Source organism: Oncorhynchus masou, chromosome 28 (assembly GCF_036934945.1).
Source record: "Oncorhynchus masou masou isolate Uvic2021 chromosome 28, UVic_Omas_1.1, whole genome shotgun sequence".
Lineage (NCBI taxonomy): Eukaryota > Metazoa > Chordata > Actinopteri > Salmoniformes > Salmonidae > Oncorhynchus > Oncorhynchus masou.
The window spans coordinates 26,113,668-26,133,384 of record NC_088239.1 but is presented as its reverse complement, the minus strand read 5'-3'; the positions used below and the strand labels follow the sequence as shown (position 1 = coordinate 26,133,384).

Sequence of the window (19,717 nt, the reverse complement as noted above, 5' to 3'; positions counted from 1 at the left end):
GTGTGAGAAAATGAAACTTCATATCAGAGCGATGGGCTGCATCCCAAATGGCTCTATTCCTTATAACGCACTACTATGGGCCCTGGTGAAAAGTAGTGCACTACACAGGGAATCGGGTGCCATTTGATATGTAGCCATAATAGAGACGAGGTACCTGAGCCACCAGGTCCGTCTGCTCTCTCTGGAACATGCGGTTGAGCGCCTCGCAGGCCAGTCCTGCCATGTCTGCCCTCATCTTCATCCCGCTCATCAGAGGACCGATGGTCTCCAGAGAGGCCATGGAGCGCACACATTGCTGCACACACACACCACACATACAGAAACATGGCATTAGACTTGAATATATTTCCACGTGAGACAGAAATAAATATAACACAGATTTAGTGTCCATGGGAAGATCGTTGACCTCCATACATTCAAACAGGACTATTGTAGACTCAGTATGTAGTTTAAGTTGGCTTGGTTGTAGTTATACCACAACATCAGTAAATTCGCCAATTATAGCTTGCTAAACTACCTTATAGTAGTCCGTTTATCTTGCCCATTACATATCATGAATTTAGGTTTGTTGTAGCCCTAGACTGTGAACGCACCTCATTGTCCGACAGCACGTGGATGAGGCGGATGGAGCTCTTGGGCACGGCGTTGTTCTTGTGGGTCAGTGCAGACAGGATGCGAGGCAGGTGGCCCAGGGGAGGGACCTGGTCACACAGCTGGGTCTGTGTGCTGAACAAACACACCGCCGCCGTGGTAACCGTCTCCAGGGCCTCACCCTGTTGGAAACGAGCAGCGAAAGGTTAAATCAAACCAAAATGGAAATACAGGGTATTCTATGAGATGACAATTTTTTCTGCTCAGTTACAGGAAGTGTTTGTGTGTGTACAAAATGTGCTTTAATTCACTCAGTGAGATAAACTCACAGCCGCAAGGAGATGAACACGCGAGTGTACTCACATTGGGGTTGTTTTTCTCGTACAGCTCAGTAAGGGTCTCCAGGAGGGACACTAGGAACTCCCTGGGTTTGCGCAGCACCCAGCCTGGCTGAGCGATGAAGATACGCAGGAAGACTCCGCCCACCGCCAGCTCACCCTGCCCTGCCCCGTATGCCACCGTGAACTCCTCTGGCAGCTGCGCATACAGTCAACAGCATACCATTAACACGCCGTATATCATGAACATTAGTACAATGGGCGTCCCATGTGATTATTTTGTTGCTTCAGCATTTATCCCCGTTCACTGTGGGCCTACAATGAAATCCACAACATGCAGAACAGCATTAGATTGAATGTGGATACACTTACCCTCCAGTTGACGTCAGGATTATCCTTCTGCTGTTTGAAGTGCCTGCAGAGGGACACGGGAGGAACATTTCGTACAAAAGACACAAATCAAATATATAGCATAAATGGTGTATTTCAGAATTTCACAGCTAACTGTTGTGCTGTCACTATGTCAACACTTTACAGGACCACGAACAATTTAACAATTCGGGGCCTAATGACCACAAAGCCACAGGGGTGGGTGGGTGGGTGGGTGAGTGACAGAGTGTGAAAAAAAAAAGTGTTTACGTACTCGAGCATCATCTCACGGACGGTGGTGGAGACAGTCTCCCGGGAGCCGTCGTTCCAGATGAGCTCGGGGTTCTCGTGCGTCCCCTCGAAGATGTGCACTGCCGCCTCCGCGTTGTCCCGCATGGCGTCCATGAACACACCCGGCAGGAAACGCATCAGAGTCAGCCGCACCTGAGAGGGAGGGATGAGGCAGAGAGAGAAGGACAGAAGGTGGGACAGAGAATGAGTGAGGGAGGAAAAAAAAAAAAAACACTGCCAAAATGGCACCCTCGTTCCTATTTAGTGCACTACTTTTCCCTATTCACTAAATTGGGAATAGGGTGCCATTTGGGGCACAGTAGTAAAGTAGTCTCTACAGAGGGTTAAGGTCTCTCCCTATGATCCTCCACACAGGGATACTGCCTCACCTTGGGCCCCACCAGCTTGTCAGAGGTCATTTTGGAGAAGAGCTCGGCCGTCTGGGAGCGCACCTGGGGGTGGGTGGAGTTACAGAAGAGGTCCAGCAGGTAGATCAACGCACCTGGAGGAGAGAGAAAGCGGGAAGATTACCCATGGCAACAGACATTGACATAAGCCCATATACACAACAGAATATAATACTGTATACTCAAGAACAAACAACAATTCGGTATAATACCGACCCTTAGTCATAGCTTCTTTGACTATCTTGGTGTTGGAGGTCAAGGCGTATAACGTTTCCAGTACAAGCTGCCGGCCTGAAAGGGATGTAGAAAATCAGACAGGGGGTTTTTGAATAAAGTGTATATGGCTAGTAGAACAGACTAGTAGATGCAGTAGGTGTTCAGTGGTCTTACTGGAGGGCAGAGAGTGCAGTAGCACCAGCAGGTTGGACAGCACCAGGGACTCAGCGATGTTAGCCACACAGTCCTGGTTGGAGGTGACCGTGTTCACAACCTTATGGAGGACACAAAAACAGGTCTCAGGTCGCGGATTTAAATATACAGTGCATGTGGGCTGATTGATTGGTTGATTTCGAAAAAAAGATACGGCCCACAGGATATCACACAAAAGTGTTCTATAACAAATTCCGTCGATAATAAAATATGAATATTCTAGTTGTGTTTTACCTCCAGAGCTAGCTGCTGTACCTTCCCAGCCCCGTGAACCCGTAACAAGGAGAACAGCAGCTTGAAATGGCCGATGCACTCCGTCTCCGAACCTGGGGGTCACAAAGAGCCAAGTCAGCAAACCCTAAAAGACCAATGAGCACTCTTTCAGTTTGTTCAGCTGAGGAGAAAAGGCAACGGTACAAAACAAAAGTAGGAGGGGCATTTCTTAACGCTCCTAAAGCTAAATGCGTGTGCTTGCTTCGGCAATCTTAAAAAGTCAATTTCCTGGTAGTGGAAGAAGTGGTAGTAGCAGTTCTGACTGCAGTAGTAGTAAGAGTGACTGTAGATATCACAGAAGTAGGTTGCTGTGTACCTGGGTTGTTCTTGATGACGTTGCGGAGGGCCTCCAGGGCCATCTCGGCCCAGCGGAGCCTCTCGGCATGCTGCTGGGACTCCACCTTGTTGCTCTGGGACATGGCCAGCAGGGTGGTGAGGTACTGGGCCTGGGAGCCCACGTAGTCCAGCAGGCTGGCTGCAAACGCCTTGGGGTACTGGACCATGGAGACATGGTTATAGGCTTATAATAAAAGCTTATAACACCTTTTATCTGGCGTTACAAACTAATGCTATGGATGGATATAGCCTAGAAATACATCAAATTACTAGCGTTCTATTTAATGATATTATTGTAGCTAAATACCTAGGTATTACCACATAATTACCTGCAGGTTTTCAGATATTACTGTGAGCTGCGTGAAGCAAATGGATTTACCGTGACTCAGTGCTACTTAATGACAGGACTATGACATGACAATGACAATGGCTACAATGTTGTTAGTATCGATTTTCTTGAAGAGTGGTTGACAGTAACTGGGAGGAGTATGATGCAAGGTCAAACGCTACGCCGAGTGTCGGAGCTCACCTCCAGAGGATAGGTAGGCTGCTCATTGTAGACCCTGACAAAGATCTCACCCACGATCAGCTCTTTACCGTGGTCGCTGAACACAAACTCTGAGCCAAAGCTCTTATCGTTCTCACCCTAGGACAGAGAGAGAGACATGACTATACTAACACAGGATGCCTAATAATACACACAGTCCATTTTGTTTTGTACGGTGCCTAATGAACACAAGCCAATCCTACAGCGACAACAGACATCCATGCTGAAACATATGATAGAGCCAGTCCATGTGCTCTCGTCTGCTTACCCTCCTGATGTTGGCCTCCTGCTGGGCCTCCAGGAACTCCAGCAGCTCGGCCCGGGTCCCGTTGTTCCAGATAAGGTAGGGGTTCTCAGAGTTACTGTTCAGCAGCTTCAACACCTGGTAGACATGGAAACAGAAGCATGAGTGAATGTGGGTGAAGAGTGGCATAGCAGAGTAATATCGTCAAGAGTGTTTTAAATAAGTGGGTCTATGAGTGTGTGTGTGTGTTATTGTGTCTAATCTGCATATCTACCTTTTACACATTCCCATAATCACTAACCTCAGCCGGTACCGCCGACCCTAACCTCCTCGAAATATAGGGTGTGAGCATGGCTGCTAGGCTCTTACGAATGGTTGGGTTCTCCGGGGGTTGCCCCTCCACCCCGTTAGTCTCCACTACACCTCCCTCTCCGGTGGGTGGGGCGTAGCCCCCCAGACGGCTAAGGGCCACTAGGCTAAGCTTGGCCAGGCTGTTGGCCACCTCCTGCTGGTTGGTGTCCTGGCTGGTGGCCACGCCGCTCTCCTCCAGCGTGTAGTCGTAGTTGAACAGGTGCACCAGGAGGTGCCAGAGCACGCCGGCGTGGTACAGGTGCGTCTGCAGGAAGTAATCCACGGCGAAGGAGCTGACGCACTGCACGGCCAGCGCCGCCGTCCGCGGGAGACCCTGAGAGTGTACAAGAGAGGATTACTTTCAATTGAAGGTACACACTCAATTAAAAACCTTTTTTTTTTTAAGTATAAATGTGTGTCCTTTCTGCATTGGATGATACAGTGGTATCAAGGTGTATACAAAGCCAGAGATACAAGGCTGTTGTTGTATGATTAAGTAGAGATCTCACCTTCCCATAGTAGAGCACGTGACAGAGGTCCCTGATGATGTTGGGGAGCTCGATGATCTTTTCCCGGCACTCCTCAAACTGAGCCGCGACACTGTAGCACTTACACACCTGGCCACACACCTAGGCACAGGCAACACAACCCCTTTCAACACTGAACTGTACCACTCATTTCCAGCCAGACATGTACGGCTCAGAATACAGTGCTAATAATGTGACAGATGTTGGTGGATGTGCTGTATTCTTAAACTATATATATATTTGAATACACAACATCCACAATCATTAAGGCGATTTGACACTATTCAGACAGGGTAGGCACTAGGATTGAACCCCGGTCCCTGGCGGGGGAATCGTAAGTGACCACGGCTCTGAACTGTGGATATGGTGATCTTACTTGAACAGCCATGTCATCAGACTTGCTGGAAGCGGTTAAAACAGCGACACACCGAGACAGCGCGTCCAACAGAATCTGGCGGAAAGGGGGGAATACTTTTTTTAGATCATGTTATAAACATTGAAAGCATGAATGTAGGAATGTCAATCAGGAAAAGGTGAATATTGTTGCAACAATAGTATCGGAGTCATATTCATTAGTTCCAAAACAAAACATTTTTCAATTAAAAAACTAAAATAACCATTTCTTATTAGACAACTCCAAGTAGATCCCTCCCGGTTTCAGTCCGTTTACTATCGTTTGCTTCCGTTTGGTGCCTAATGAATATGATCCTGATCTCTGAATAGCCAGTAGGGTTGTTAGTTCTACCTCGATGCCACTTTCTCTGCGTAGTTCCTCAGCGTTTAGGGCGGAGCAGTTGACCGTGTGGAAGGCCAGCTCGATTGCAGCCGGGAGCAGGGGGGAAGTCTTGGAGAACAGCTGCTCATCACCCGTCTCCATGGTGATGGTCTTGATGAGCATGGGGTAGCCGGCGTACTTGTAGGGTTCCAGTTCTGTTGACAAGAGGACAACAGTTTACATTAATATTACTCTTGGAAAGTAGCAAAAATCCTTCTCACCCCCCCCCCCCCTTAAATGATTTAGATGCACTATTGTAAAGTGGCTGTTCCACTGGATGTCATAAGGTGAATTCACCAATTTGTAAGTCGCTCTGGATAAGAGCGTCTGCCAAATGACTTAAATGTAAATGTAAAAGTGTCAACAAGTAAACACTACTGTTAGCTAGCAAAGACATCTGCGGTGGCTAATGACCCAGATGCTAAGCTAACCAGCCAATGTAGGTTTGCTTGCTTATTTATACACACACACACACACACACACACACACACACACAGCTCAAAAAAATAAAGGGAACACTAAAATAACACATCCTAGATCTGTATGAATGAAATATTCTTAAATACTTTTTTCTTTACATAGTTGAATGTGCTGACAACAAAAATGATCAATGGAAATCAAATGTATCAACCCATGGAGGTCTGGATTTGGAGTCACACTCAAAATTAAAGTGGAAAACCACACTACAGGCTGATCCAACTTTGATGTAATGTCCTTAAAACAAGTCAAAATGATGCTCAGTTGTGTGTGTGTGTGGCCTCTACGTACATGTATGACCTCCCTACAACGCCTGGGCATGCTCCTGATGAGGTGGCGGATGGTCTCCTGCGGGATCTCCTCCCAGACCTGGACTAAAACCTCTGGACAGTCTGTGTGGTGCAACGTGGCGTTGGTGGATGGAGCGAGACATGATGTCCCAGATGTGCTCAATTGGATTCAGGTCTGGGGAACGGGCGGGCCAGTCCATAGCATCAATGCCTTCCTCTTGCAGGAACTGCTGACACATTCCAGCCACATGAAGTCTAGCATTGTCTTGCATTAGGAGGAACCCAGGGCCAACCGCACCAGCATATGGTCTCACAAGGGGTCTGAGGATCTCATCTCGGTACCTAATGGCAGTCAGGCTACCTCTGGCGAGCACATGGAGGGCTGTGCAACCCCCCAAAGAAATACCACCCCACACCATGACTGACCAAACCGGTCATGCTGGAGGATGTTGCAAGCAGCAGAACGTTCTCCACGGCGTCTCCAGACTCTGTCACGTGCTCAGTGTGAACCTGCTTTCATCTGTGAAGAGCACAGGGCGCCAGTGGCGAATTTGCCAATCTTGGTGTTCTCTTGCAAATGCCAAACGTCCTGCACGGTGTTGGGTTGTAAGCACAACCCCCACCTGAGGACGTCGGGCCCTCATACCACCCTCATCGAGTCGGTTTCTGACCGTTTGAGCAGACACATGCACATTTGTGGCCTGCTGGAGGTCTTTTTGCAGGGCTCTGGCAGTGCTCCTCCTGCTCCTCCTTGCACAAAGGCGGAGGTAGCGGTCCTGCTGCTGGGTTGCTACGGCCTCCTCCACGTCTCCTGATGTACTGGCCTGTCTCCTGGTAGCGCAAACCTTCTTGCCACAGCTCGCATTGATGTTCCATCCTGGATGAGCTGCACTACCTGAGCCACTTGTGTGGGTTGTAGACTCCGTCTCATGGTCCAATGGTGTTTATACTTGCATACTATTGTTTGTACAGATGAACGTGGTACCTTCAGGCGTTTGGAAATTGCTCCCAAGGATGATCCAGACTTGTGGAGGTCTACAATGTTTTGTCTGAGGTCTTGGCTGATTTCTTTTGATTTCCCTTTGATGTCAAGCAAAGAGGCACTGAGTTTGAAGATAGGCCGTGAAATACAGCCACAGGTGCACCTCCAATTGACTCAAATGATGTCAATTAGTCTATCAGAAGCTTCTAAAGCCATGACATAATTTTCTGGAATTTTCCAAGCTGTTTAAAGGCACAATCAACTGTGTATGTCAACTTTTGTCCCACTGGGATTGTGATACAGTGAATTATAAGTGAAATAATCTGTCTGTAAACAATTGTTGGAAAAATGACTTGTGTCATGCAAAGTAGACGTCCTAACCGACTTGGCAAAACTATAGTTTGTTAACAAGTACTCTGTGGAGTGATTGAAATACAAGTTAATGATTCCAACCTAAGTGTATGTAAACTTCCGACTTCAACTGTATATATAGCTCCTACACTATTTTTCTAGCTAATAGCAACGCTGCAGTGTCGATCACACCTCCAAAAATGGTGCCTCTAGTGGTGTTTACAATTAGCGATTGTGACGCACCTTCTACACGTATTCACTTTAGATGCATATAACATGGAATACTACAGACAGTGGAGAGAGTATTAGAGTGTCAGACCTTGTTTGTGTCTGTTGAAGAGGATGCTCTGGGCTTTGAGGATGAGGATGATGTTCTCGGGGTCGGGGCCGTCGATGATGCGGGACGACTTGGTGCACAGGAATTCATAGGCCTTGTTGACCTTCTCAAACATATCCTGAACACACAAAGACAGTTTATTAACACCTCCCCCCTCTGAACAATGACGGTAATGCTCCAAGACAGGAGTGGAAAAACTCGTATGTGTCCCAAATGGCACCTGATTCCTTATATAGTGCAGCAATGGTGCGGTAACATACCCTGCCCTCTGGGTTCTTGTCCGGGTGGTACTTCTGGGCCAGTCTGAAGTAGGCCTTCCTGATCTTACTCTCCTCGTGTCTGTGGAGAAACCAAACATCAAACACACTCCATATAGAGTACCGATAGACATCTTGGAGAGGGAGAAGCTTCTTTATGCATGCAAGGCCACTTACTGTCCCTGTCCCTTGGGCAGGTTGAGGACTTCGTAGGCGTCGTCCACAGACATGGAGGGAGGCTTCTTCTCCACCTCCCTCTTCCAGGCCTCCAGGGTGTCTTTCAGCAGCTTCACCTGCAGGGGGGGCAGACGACGACACAGAGCGCGATTAACAGTCTCCATCTCGCTCATACACTGACACCTTCTCACAAGTCTCACACAGTCAATCACCACACACACACAGAACATACGGGCTCTCGGATGGGCCAGTTGGGGAAGCGGTTGGCGTCACACAGGTGGCGGAGGTAGTAGATGTTACAGAAGAGCTCGTTCTCCAGCTGGGGGAAGCTGACGACAGGGATGGGGCAGTACTGGTAGAGGGCTCGTGTGTTGCTGTACAGCCGTGGGCTGAAGTCAGCCAGGTGGGTCGCGATTTTCTCAATCATCATCCGCCTGGAGGGGGGGCAAGGGGGATGAAACGTCAGACACAAACCAACACACAAGAGGTGGATGCAGACAAACAGATAGGAAAACCTTGGTCAAAACTATTTGTTAGACCTCTCCCCAGACAGACAGCAAGCTTGTGTCTACCTCATCTCGCTGCTCCAGATGGCCTCTGGCGTGTCAAACTCTCCCAGGAAGATCTCGGAGAAGCGTTCTGCCTCGTAGTTCTCCAGGTAACACACCATGGCCTCAGGCATCACCGGCCCCAGCACACTGCGCTGGACGATGTCTGTACCTTTGGCTTCCTCTGACTTGAAGGCCTGCTTCAGGTGACAGTACTTCAGGAACCTACAGGAAAACACAAAACGTGACAGAGTCCAAAACACACAACGTAAAAGACCTATCTGAAGAGCACAGTGTGTGTGTGTGTGTGACATGCGTGTCCGTGTGCATCTCTCCAGCAGTCGGACCTGGCCACTGGCAGCACGTTGGAGCCGGTGTACATCATAATGAAGAAGAAGATGCCGGTGAGGTAGAGGCGCTGCAGGTTGGGGTTGTCCTGCATCACCAGGTACAGCACGTTGGCCACCTTCTCCACCAGGATGGGGTCAAAGGTCAGCAGCAGCTGATTAGAGAAGGGAACAGAACATGACATTTGATCAAACATTTAATTTAATAAAAATCTCCATCTCACTTTTAATGTTGAGTCCAAGAATTGAACAGATCTTATTTGACCAACGTTTTCGTCTCAAGCAACCTTCAGATTATTTTATATATAGGAAAATGAAAAGAATAGTAAATAGTACACATTTTTTGTATTTAACCTGTATTTAACCAGTTAGTCCCACTGAGGTAGGATGGATATACCTAATAATAGGCTGGTTCTGCTCACCTGGACAATGTGGGGGAGGCAGGTGTTATCGCTGACCATTCTCTTGATCTTGGGTAAGGGACGAATAATGGCATTGTCCTGGTCCCTGGGGAAAGACAGACACATTGTCACATTTTTAAACTGTGTGACGGCAAAAGAGCGAGAAATAGGGGGAATAAGGGCCGAGCAAGAGAGGAGACGGTAAGAAAAAATAAATAATAATAAATATATTTTTGTTTAGTGAGTCAGAACCGAAGATCTCCTTCCTACCTGCTGGGGTAGTAGGAGCACATGGTGATGAGCATGTTGAGGATGAGCGTGGCCAGGTCCGTCTCGTTCATCACCGCCTGCCCGCTGGCCAGCAGGCACCACTTGAGCTGTGGGATGGCCTGCAGGGGGCGCCAGCCGTCCATGCCCTGGGCCCAGCACCTCGTCTTGGCCGTCAACACTCCATTGCTCCAGAACTCCTGCATCTGATGTGGGAAACGTGGACGTGTTCAGTCATCAAGATATCATGCTTAGAGATAGTTCACCGATGTTACAAAATGTACGTTGTCTTGGATACCCAAAAATATCTAAGCAATGGCACTGGACCCAGAGAAACTCTACCTATGGGGGTAGAGCTTAGCATCTGTGTTGGTTTTGTATTCAGAAGAAACGTACCTCTTCAAAGCTGAAGGGGCCCCTCCTCTCTTTGTCTGCGTTCCCAAAGTACCACTCCTTCTCGCTCTCCCTCTTCATGTCCGCCCCGGCCTCGATCACATTGCTCTGACAGACAAAGACGCACGTTATTAACATGAAACCAGAGACTGGCCTGTAATAGAAGCATAGAGCTGTCGAAGTCTGTTTGACTTTCGAAAGCTATACGCTTCCATGGTCTGCAACTGTATCAAAACATACGTTAGATAGAAGCACATGCTACAATTTGAATGGTTCAGACAGGGAAGTTGTGAAGACCTACCTGTAGTGGGACGGTGGCTCGGCTGGTGTGTAGGTGGGCCAGGGTGAGCAGGTCCACGAGGATGCGGACTCCATTGGAGTCCATCAACTCCTTCACATTTTTCTTGTTGAGGATGAGTTTGTTAAGGAATAGGATCAGTCTGTCTCTTTCCAGTTTGTCTGTAGCCTGTAAATGCAGAGGGGGAGAGAGACTTACCATTACAAAACTGTCCCAACGTATCTCTCACTAGTTTGTGTGTGTGTGTGTGCCACAGCACTGACCCGGTCCAGCATGCCAACGATGTACTTGGTGTCGGTAAAGGGGCCAATCTCCTCGCAGCACTTCCCATAGACGACGGTGAGAGCCTGCAGGCACAGGCACTTCATGGAGACTTTGGGGGTGAGCAGGAAACGGTGGTAGAGCTCATTGAAGAACTCGTACCTGAGCGGGAGAAAGAGAGAGACAGAAAGACAGAGGCATATTGCAATTTGAACATTTGACTTTATTCCCTTCGTTTGGATTTAAGAGCAATATTGTCATTAGATGGGTTAAACATGGCCGATTGTGTTGTAGGTAGCTGATGGCTTACGATCTCTTGATGGCCCCAGACTCATCCGTCTCATCCTCTTCCAGCAGCAGGCGCAGGTAATAATCACCAATCTTAATCTCATCCGAAAGACACTCGTACCTCACCTGCAACACACACGCAAACAACCCCCCCACACACGTCAGCTACCAATCCACATGATCAAAATATAAATATGGTCATGATTTGGTTTGACCCCTGACCTCAAACTCCTGGTGGTTCCAGGAGATGACGCTAGCGTTGCCCAGCTCGCGGTCCACGCCAAAGGCCCTCATCTCTCCCTCCAGAGCGTCCCGCAGTTCTTCCCGTGTCTTCAGGTTCCAGATAAGGTTGGACCGCGCGTGATCCAACTGGAACCTAGGACACAGGAGAACCAGAGATTGAGAAGGGACAACTTATCCAAAATCTAAATATTCACTTTTAATGCATGAATTCATTTGATCATTTAAAAGTAGGAGGCTGCTCCAGCCGGAGAAACATTACAAACATAATAAACAAAGGATAAAACAAAGTCTATAATAGTAAGAGAGAGTCAGGCGGCCATTTTGTGAACAAGTGATCAATGTACCTACCTGTAGTAGAAGAGCTCCCAGTTGGCTTCGATCTTGATCCTCTGTCTCCTCTTCCTCAGAATGACAGGTTTTTGGTTGGGGTTCTGTAGTAGAGCCAAGAACAACGTCAGTCACCACTACACCTCTCCAATGGTCAACTCCGCGTTGTTGGACAACTGGTCTACATGAGTGGATGACCGCAGCTAAGATGATTTATGACCCCCTCCACTAATACCAGCATTCACAATAGCCTGAGCACCTGTCAGTTTATGCTATCAGGCCAATTCCCTGTCGATCACGGTCATTGCCGAATTGTCATCTTTGGCTTGACAATGACAGTAATGAGATAGCAAGGGCACACAGATATATTGATATTGACAACATTCAAGGTACAGTCACAACACAGGTGATTGATGAAAACAAATACAAGGAATGGTATGTATTGAATGGCATGTATTTTATCTATCACCTTTGTAAACCCCACAATGTTAAAATGATTTTTTTCACAGTGTTAATGAATTCAAAACGTTTAATGTCACTGACCACCAGGTGAAAAATACTGTCATGATAACAAACACCAACAAAAATCCAACTACAGAGATGGGATCCCACAACATAACATGCTACATGAGCTCTAAAACTGACAGGTAAGCGTGGGAGGGGTCAAAAAGGAGGAAGAGGGGTTCCCATTGGTCAGTTCTACTTACCAGGTTATTTCTGTCCTGCTGCATTTGATTGACAGCAGAGAACCCCAACAGACAAGAGGGACAGGGTGGGGCAAGAGACAACACAGAGATTATTGGTCCTCAGTCGGATCAAACAGAGATACTTCTCATTGAAGTTAGGTCAAAGGCAATCTGCACCATACGATCAAAATCTTTATCGATAAAAACAGTACGACAGCCTCCAGTCCAGATTCGCCCACCATATGCGATGACAGTGGATCTATTTCAAAAACGTTTTTACTATATCAAATGAACATTAACTGAAAGGAAAATCACAACCGATGTGGTAGCAATTTTAGAATGTGTGAGGTGATTGGTTGGCAGATAAAAGAAAGTTCAATTCAAGGATTTGATTTAAGCTGGACTCACCTACACCCACTCAGCCCTCAAACAATAAAAAACAATCTCATTCAGAATCCACACTAACAGGTTTCTGTTTATCTTGGTACTTAGACAAACCTAGCGTGGTGAGACAAAAACCCAGTGACGGCCACAAAGTACAGGTGAACTTCGGTTTGTGGCAGCGTTGTGGCCCAGTTGATTTAAAAGGAGATTTGACTAAAGTTGTGCGCTAAAGCAGAGAGGCAGCTGTAGGCCCCGTAGAAGAAAGCAAAGAGGCAGCTGTAGGCCCCATAGAAGAGGGCAGAGAGGCAGCTGTAGGCCCCGTAGAAGAGGGCAGAGGCAGCTGTAGGCCCCGTAGAAGAGGGCAGAGGCAGCTGTAGGCCCCGTAGAAGAGGGCAGAGGCAGATGTAGGCCCCGTAGAAGAGGGCAGAGGCAGATGTAGGCCCCGTAGAAGAGGGCAGAGAGGCAGATGTAGGCCCCGTAGAAGAGGGCAGAGAGGCAGATGTAGGCCCCGTAGAAGAGAGGAGAAGAGGGCAGAGAGAGAGAGTGTTTACTGTTAATAAACAGACCCGGTCAAATGGTCGGTTTAAAGGGCAAACTTTAGTCCTTTAAACAAGACATCTCGCATTCACCGTCTTTGCGACACACTGTAAATGCTTGCGTTTCATTCCGTCACCATATTGCACAGAACTTTACTCAGTGGCATCATTCATACACTCTAAGTAGAAGTCATAACAGCACCAAAGAGTTTTAACATCAACATCCCAGCAATACTACACTTCACCAAGATCTCGCTGACGCAGACAAATGAGGGCAGACGCACACACAAAGCAAGCAGAGCATATCTGCTCAGCAGCGTCCAAAACAGCAAAGAAGATGATTTGTTAGAATGTGGTTCAGAACACACTGGTTCCCAGAGTGTCTCTCCCATGGCAAAGTTGCTGGGTGATAGCAATGCTAGCCATACTAACTGGTACTAAAGTAACTGGACCAGTCCAGCAGACGGCTATGGAAGCAGTAGAGCCTGCAATACCGCTCAGCGCCAGCAGGAGGAGCAAGAGCCAGAGGAGTCTGAATGAGGGCTTTGCCATTAGTGCTACTGGCCCAGAATGAAGCCCCTGAATGGTGGGAGAAAAGCGAGCAGTGAGTCCCTCCTCACCTCCTTCTGGGCGATACCCATTTTGTCCCTCCAGTGCATTAGCACGATGTCGGCCTTCTCCTTGGCAAACTTCTCCACCTCTTTGGCTGCCTTTCCCGCCACCCGCTGCCAGTCGGGCACCTTTTGCTGACCAAATTGGTCCTGTAAGGATGAGACACGAAAAGGCCGGTGAGTAAAAGTTTAAAACATCCAAGCATACATTAACGTCTAAAGGTACCACAGTGTACGGAGCTGGTAAAGGGGAACGTCGCTATTGTCTCCGCTGTAGATTACCGTGGCGATTTTGACATTGTCCCGGATGTGCATCCTGTCCACATCTTTCTCCGGGACGGCATCAGGGCTGTCCAGGTACGCCAGCAGCCCCGTCGGCTGAGGGGGAGAGAGATGGAGAGACAAAGAGAGAGAGAGAGATTGTACACTAGCAAATCCCCTGCCTCTTAACCATATGGATGGTACCCAAGTGAATTGCCTGAACACTCGGGCCGGGACGATAGCAGTATCGCGATACTCCTTACCATCGTGGCGAGGAAACCAAACACAAAGCAGATTTATGTTGGAAACAAACATTATGTTGTCATCCAGTCACATGCATTTATTTTCCAAGCTAGAGCACACAATATTTTACATACAGCAGGTTTTTAAAGGACTAAAGAGTTCGGTCTGCTTTGTGTTTTCATTTGCGCCACGGCCAAAAAGATTGCTCCATTGGTATCGTCACAGCCCTACTGAACACCTGTCGGGAGACTAACCAGTATTCTCTTGAGGAGGCTCATGGCGATGGGGTTCTCTGCTGTCCACAAGCCCACCAGGTGACGACTCAGCTGCCTGTGGGAGGAACCGTTTAAAAACCATGAGTGAATTTGTCAGAATCCTAACTTGGAATTGGGATAAGTAATGTGGACGTTTGAGTAAATCACCCATGGACGTTATGGGAGACTTGCGTAAAAATCGGACGTAAAACGATTTGAACCCTTAGTCCTTTACCTGTTGGTGAGCATCCTCTGGTCTGAGCTGATGGTGAACATGGAGGTGTGCAGGTGTCTGGGCAGGGCTCCCTCACTCAGAGCCAGTTCCTGCATCTTAGTGGCTATCTCCTTATCCCCCTCCTAATAAACAAAACAGTCATTTATTGTTGATCTTCGCCAATATAATCACAATTCTTATCCTGTTTGTCATCATATTAAGACCTGCTACCCCCCCGAACTCACCTCAATGATGGCCTTCATCACCAGGCCCGCTCCCTTCACAATGGCCATAGAGGGGTGCTGGAAAACAACAACAACAACTCACTGGGACAATGTTAAATGAATCCCATCAGAACAGATCGTCACACATACCTTATACTGTATACAGAGCATGTCAGACAAAAACTGTTTGACAACGCTATTACTTCTTTTCAAATTGTCCTCCATCTTTTAGTTTAACCCAACATCACCTTTTACTTAAGTGTTTTTCTTCCTTCCTTGTAGTGAAAAGTATATATATTTTTTAACATTCCCATTTCTCTTAGCCTGGAACCCAAACTGAAACAGAGCATATCAGTTATGGATTCCAGACTCTCTTTCTCTCGCCCCACCTAGCTACCTGGAAGAGTTTGAAGAGGGTGCGTCCGTTGGAGGCCACCATCTCCAGCAGCATGTCAAACTGCTGTCCCTCGCTGGTCTCGCTGTAGGGGGCGCACAGGGCAAAGGTTAGGAAGTCCAGCAGCGAGCTGATCACCAGTGCCCCCGTGCCGTGGTCCTGTAGAGAGAGAGGGAGGATATAGAAAAAAAAAAATTGTGAAGGAGACTTTTTAAAGAAACAAGATGGCTTTTCCTTTGGTTTCGCTCCCAGGTTTCAGCACTAATATCAAAAGGTTAGAAAACAATCTGAGGCTGAAACACGTACCACGTTGCTGACGAACTTCTCCAGAAGGTTCTCCAGGAACTTCTTGGAGGACATCAGGGAGGCCTTGTTCAGTTGCTCCTGTCGCAGGTCATAGTCATCGTGCATTGGCTGGAAGGATGCAGATAATTGCAATTTTGAAAATAGTAAATAGTTAAGTTGCATTACCAGCAGCAGTCACGTTCTCTGTAGTGTCATAGCGTAAACACCAGAAGTGTGTGTTAGATGGTCTGTGTGTGTGTGAACTTTTTGCTCAGGGGAATGCAAATGGTACTTACACACATAAGAGCACAGAGCATGTCTATGGCGGCATGTGTCACTCCGTTGTTGTTCCTCTTCAGAGCCTTCACCGTCTTCACCCCCAACTTCTCCCGGAACCTGCCACACACACACACACACACACACAGATTAAACTAGACAAAGACTCACTTCATTGACATGATATATGACATGACATGGAGACAAGGGGGCGGCTCATTGAGACTGGAAATTAAAAAACGCAGACAGACATTTTTAATGACATCTCTGGTCTACAAATATAATTTTAAAAGGGTCTGGGGGGGGGTCATTCTCAACTATACAGGAACAAAGAATGGAAATCCTCTCATACATCTCAGTGACCCCAGAGAAGAGACAGACAGCGTCCTAGATACATGAGACAGATCGAGAGAGAGAGAGAGAGAGAGAAGCACACACACGCAGACAGAGGCGGAGAAGAGAGATGGACGTCACCTCTCTTTTGATCTCCCGGTGTGCGACACATGAAAGGAGAGTAGTAGACAGATTAAAGGAGAACAGACAGACGGAGACAAGCAAACAATCTGAGCCAGACAGACAGACGCAGTCAGTCTTAGACAGAAGGCAGGCAGACAGAGCTAGAGAGAGCGCATAGACAGACCGAGGGCATACAGACAGGTAGGACATGGAAATTAGACAAAGGGCAGACTGAGATGTATGGATTCATATTTACGTTCCATCTGTGAATCCAGACCCTTGACCAGACCTTGGAATGACAGAGTACGTCTGTTACCTACACACTTACCACCACACAATACTGCATAGCAACAACTATCAGTAGGAGAGGGGGGTGGAGGGAGGAGCAGAAGGACTGGGAGAACGTAGCAGAGGAGGTGAAAAGCACAAATAGTCAGAGCTTTGAAGGGAGAGGGGGTAATGAAGGGAGAGAGGGAATTCAGGAAGAAGGGGCAGCAGTGTGTGTGTGTGTGTGTGTGTGTCGAGGCCTTACTTGGGAAGCTGTGTGAATGCCTGGAAGCCGGCCTTGGAGGCCACTAGGCGTCGGAGTGCCTGGAAGTGGCTCTCCAGCTCGGCGTTGGGGCCCGGCAGCTCACACTCCTGTGACAGCAGGGCCAAGACAGCATTGCTTATCAGCTTCTCCTTGTTCTCCGAAAACAGACCCTGAGAGACCGGAAGAGGAGAGGAATGTTTAAGATAGCGTAACACACACACACAGTCGTTTGGTAGGTTTGAACACACTTACATCTTGGGTGACGGCGTGCAGCACACCACTGTAAGATACGTTAGCGTTGAATCTGAACACCGCGTCTGCAAAGTTTCCATCTGAGGGAGACAAGGCAGGGACTTATGGTCAAACCCACAGTCCTTTAGACATACAATATTAAACTGGCCATTACAGGTCACTGATAAAAACAATCTGGGTTGTATGCATTAGGGCACACCATAGAAAAATCTTTCTTATTAGACAAATTCAAATAGTACTCACTAGGGGGTGTTGCCAGAAATTTGAGGTGCAAGCTCTCCACTTCCTCATCCACAGGCATGCTCAGTAGGCCCCAGCGCTGGCCCCGCTGGGTAGGGGCCATCTTCACACACACGTCCCTGTTACCCGACGCACGCACCCCGTCGAGCAGGCTGGCCATCAGGGAGTCCCTAAACACACACACGTCAGAGTCCGATCAATAAGATGGAGAGGCTAGGGATACAGGTATGACCCTCAAATACACACATTTTCAAACAAGAGAGATGTGGGATGGGTTAAATACAACACATATGAACAAATGAAGAACAGCAGAGCGTAGACTGAGACCGATAGATTTGGTGTAAATAAAAAGTGTGGAAGGAAACCGTAGAGGGAAAACATTCATGACACTGCACGTGTACAATAAGAGCTGCTTGTTTCACTGTACCTGTCAGTGGAGCAGTACTTCCTTATCTGGCCTCTGATGAACTCTATGGTGAACACCTGGGGGTTCTCCGCATCGCAGATGAGAGCAAACACCTGCAGATACACACAGCATTTCCCCCAGATGACAATTGAAAAACAACAGCGCTTCAGTCAAATTTATTTGAAAAAGACAAACATGGCATTTAACAGAGCCTGAGGCAGAGGCCGGGCCATAGAAATAGAATGGATAGGACAGCTCTGAAATCAATCAAATGTATTTATATAGCCCTTCTTACATCAGCTGATGTCCCAAAGTGCTGTACAGAAACCCAGCCTCAAACACCAAACACCACAGGTGTAGAAGCATTATAACACGTCATGGAAAATTCATCTACCAATTCTTGCCCCAGTGTTTATGTAGGAGTTGTTGCAGCCACCCACCTCTCCAAAGGGCTTGATGGTGACTATGTTGTAGGAAGCTGGATCTCTCTCCACCAGACATGTCTCTGTCAGGCACAGGATCCTCTTGACGGGCTCCTGTCAGGGACAAAATGCACAGAAGTAGTTAGTCTCAAGTCTATAAAGGGCCAGTTGACCACAAATAAAATGTTAATCTCAACATCCTAATAAATATAAATTGCATCCTCATAAAAAGGTAAACACTAAACAGGACATTTCTAGAAGTAATGGATGGAGCGATAGGGATAGGAGCGATTCTGACCGAGTGGCGTGGGGAGATCTTCTGCACCACAAACTCAGCCAGGGAGGTGATGGACTCGTCTGAGCCGTACTTCCCGAGTCGGTCCGTCACAAAGTCCTCAAAGGTCAGAGGGTCCTTACGCAGCCGCAGCGTGATGCCGATGAAGTTACCCGCGTGCTCAATGGCGCTTTTGATGATCTCGTCCCGGTGCTCTGACGCAAACAGGTGCTGGAGGGGGAGGGTGAGGGAGAGAGGAGAGCGATAAGAGAGGTAAGAGAGGGAGGGATAGGAAGGTAGAGAGAGGAAAGTAAGGACAGAGAGGCAATAGGAAAGGTGGAGAGAGAGAGGGATGGGAAGGGTTGGGTGTGCAATACAATTGGTGAATCAGTCCTAGACAGTAGAATTTCTCAAGGGCATAAACACATTTGCACACAGACAAGCGAACCTTTAGAGCAGGGTGTCATGTAAAAACCATCCCACCGTGAAACGGTTCCCAGTCCCTCTGATCGTGTAGAGATATTGATGTCATGCTATAAAATTGCTCCCAGCGTGAAACCGTCCCGTTGTATAATTGCACGCTCGTCTCTTCATGGGGGGCGGCTGAGCTCGTCTCTTCATGGGGGGCGGCTGAGCTCGTCTCTTCATGGGGGCGGCTGAGCTCGTCTCTTCATGGGGGGCGGCTGAGCTCGTCTCTTCATGGGGAGGGCTGAGCTCGTCTCTTCATGGGGAGGGCTGAGCTCGTCTCTTCATGGGGAGGGCTGAGCTCGTCTCTTTATGGGGAGGGCTGAGCTCGTCTCTTCATGGGGAGGGCTGAGCTCGTCTCTTTATGGGGAGGGCTGAGCTCGTCTCTTTATGGGGAGGGCTGAGCTCGTCTCTTTATGGGGAGGGCTGAGCTCGTCTCTTTATGGGGAGGGCTGAGCTCGTCTCTTTATGGGGAGGGCTGAGCTCGTCTCTTCATGGGGAGGGCTGAGCTCGTGCGGATGTTTCTCACACCCTCCCTCGACCTTGAAAAACTGTTCTGTGAGCATGCGCATGTGTCACA

General features: G+C 48.1%; 1 protein-coding gene across 4 annotated transcripts in view; it reads right to left on the bottom strand.

The window, feature by feature from the left end:
• LOC135517426 (dnaJ homolog subfamily C member 13-like) overlaps positions 1 to 19,717 on the bottom strand; it is a 47,458-nt gene that overhangs the window by 4,156 nt on the left and 23,585 nt on the right. For 2 of the 4 annotated variants that reach the window (XM_064941694.1, XM_064941695.1), the window contains exons 7-51: positions 18,697 to 18,903; positions 18,417 to 18,512; positions 17,998 to 18,089; positions 17,574 to 17,740; positions 17,331 to 17,410; positions 17,079 to 17,248; positions 16,111 to 16,210; positions 15,836 to 15,943; positions 15,533 to 15,688; positions 15,157 to 15,213; positions 14,933 to 15,054; positions 14,698 to 14,773; positions 14,222 to 14,317; positions 13,949 to 14,089; positions 12,430 to 12,447; positions 11,744 to 11,826; positions 11,375 to 11,528; positions 11,175 to 11,278; positions 10,867 to 11,026; positions 10,607 to 10,771; positions 10,309 to 10,413; positions 9,916 to 10,118; positions 9,667 to 9,751; positions 9,245 to 9,399; positions 8,922 to 9,122; positions 8,582 to 8,783; positions 8,350 to 8,465; positions 8,176 to 8,254; positions 7,898 to 8,033; positions 5,449 to 5,633; positions 5,080 to 5,154; positions 4,686 to 4,805; positions 4,127 to 4,510; positions 3,850 to 3,963; positions 3,564 to 3,680; positions 3,015 to 3,192; positions 2,660 to 2,751; positions 2,387 to 2,486; positions 2,213 to 2,287; positions 1,979 to 2,091; positions 1,573 to 1,742; positions 1,302 to 1,344; positions 955 to 1,128; positions 594 to 773; positions 155 to 295 (exon numbers count right to left, since the gene is read on the bottom strand). In XM_064941694.1, the coding sequence (XP_064797766.1) occupies positions 155 to 295; positions 594 to 773; positions 955 to 1,128; positions 1,302 to 1,344; positions 1,573 to 1,742; positions 1,979 to 2,091; positions 2,213 to 2,287; positions 2,387 to 2,486; positions 2,660 to 2,751; positions 3,015 to 3,192; positions 3,564 to 3,680; positions 3,850 to 3,963; positions 4,127 to 4,510; positions 4,686 to 4,805; positions 5,080 to 5,154; positions 5,449 to 5,633; positions 7,898 to 8,033; positions 8,176 to 8,254; positions 8,350 to 8,465; positions 8,582 to 8,783; positions 8,922 to 9,122; positions 9,245 to 9,399; positions 9,667 to 9,751; positions 9,916 to 10,118; positions 10,309 to 10,413; positions 10,607 to 10,771; positions 10,867 to 11,026; positions 11,175 to 11,278; positions 11,375 to 11,528; positions 11,744 to 11,826; positions 12,430 to 12,447; positions 13,949 to 14,089; positions 14,222 to 14,317; positions 14,698 to 14,773; positions 14,933 to 15,054; positions 15,157 to 15,213; positions 15,533 to 15,688; positions 15,836 to 15,943; positions 16,111 to 16,210; positions 17,079 to 17,248; positions 17,331 to 17,410; positions 17,574 to 17,740; positions 17,998 to 18,089; positions 18,417 to 18,512; positions 18,697 to 18,903 (5,895 nt within the window). The remainder of the gene's footprint in view (positions 1 to 154; positions 296 to 593; positions 774 to 954; positions 1,129 to 1,301; positions 1,345 to 1,572; positions 1,743 to 1,978; positions 2,092 to 2,212; positions 2,288 to 2,386; positions 2,487 to 2,659; positions 2,752 to 3,014; positions 3,193 to 3,563; positions 3,681 to 3,849; positions 3,964 to 4,126; positions 4,511 to 4,685; positions 4,806 to 5,079; positions 5,155 to 5,448; positions 5,634 to 7,897; positions 8,034 to 8,175; positions 8,255 to 8,349; positions 8,466 to 8,581; positions 8,784 to 8,921; positions 9,123 to 9,244; positions 9,400 to 9,666; positions 9,752 to 9,915; positions 10,119 to 10,308; positions 10,414 to 10,606; positions 10,772 to 10,866; positions 11,027 to 11,174; positions 11,279 to 11,374; positions 11,529 to 11,743; positions 11,827 to 12,429; positions 12,448 to 13,948; positions 14,090 to 14,221; positions 14,318 to 14,697; positions 14,774 to 14,932; positions 15,055 to 15,156; positions 15,214 to 15,532; positions 15,689 to 15,835; positions 15,944 to 16,110; positions 16,211 to 17,078; positions 17,249 to 17,330; positions 17,411 to 17,573; positions 17,741 to 17,997; positions 18,090 to 18,416; positions 18,513 to 18,696; positions 18,904 to 19,717) is intronic. The other 2 variants (XM_064941692.1, XM_064941693.1) reach the window with 2 other exon arrangements.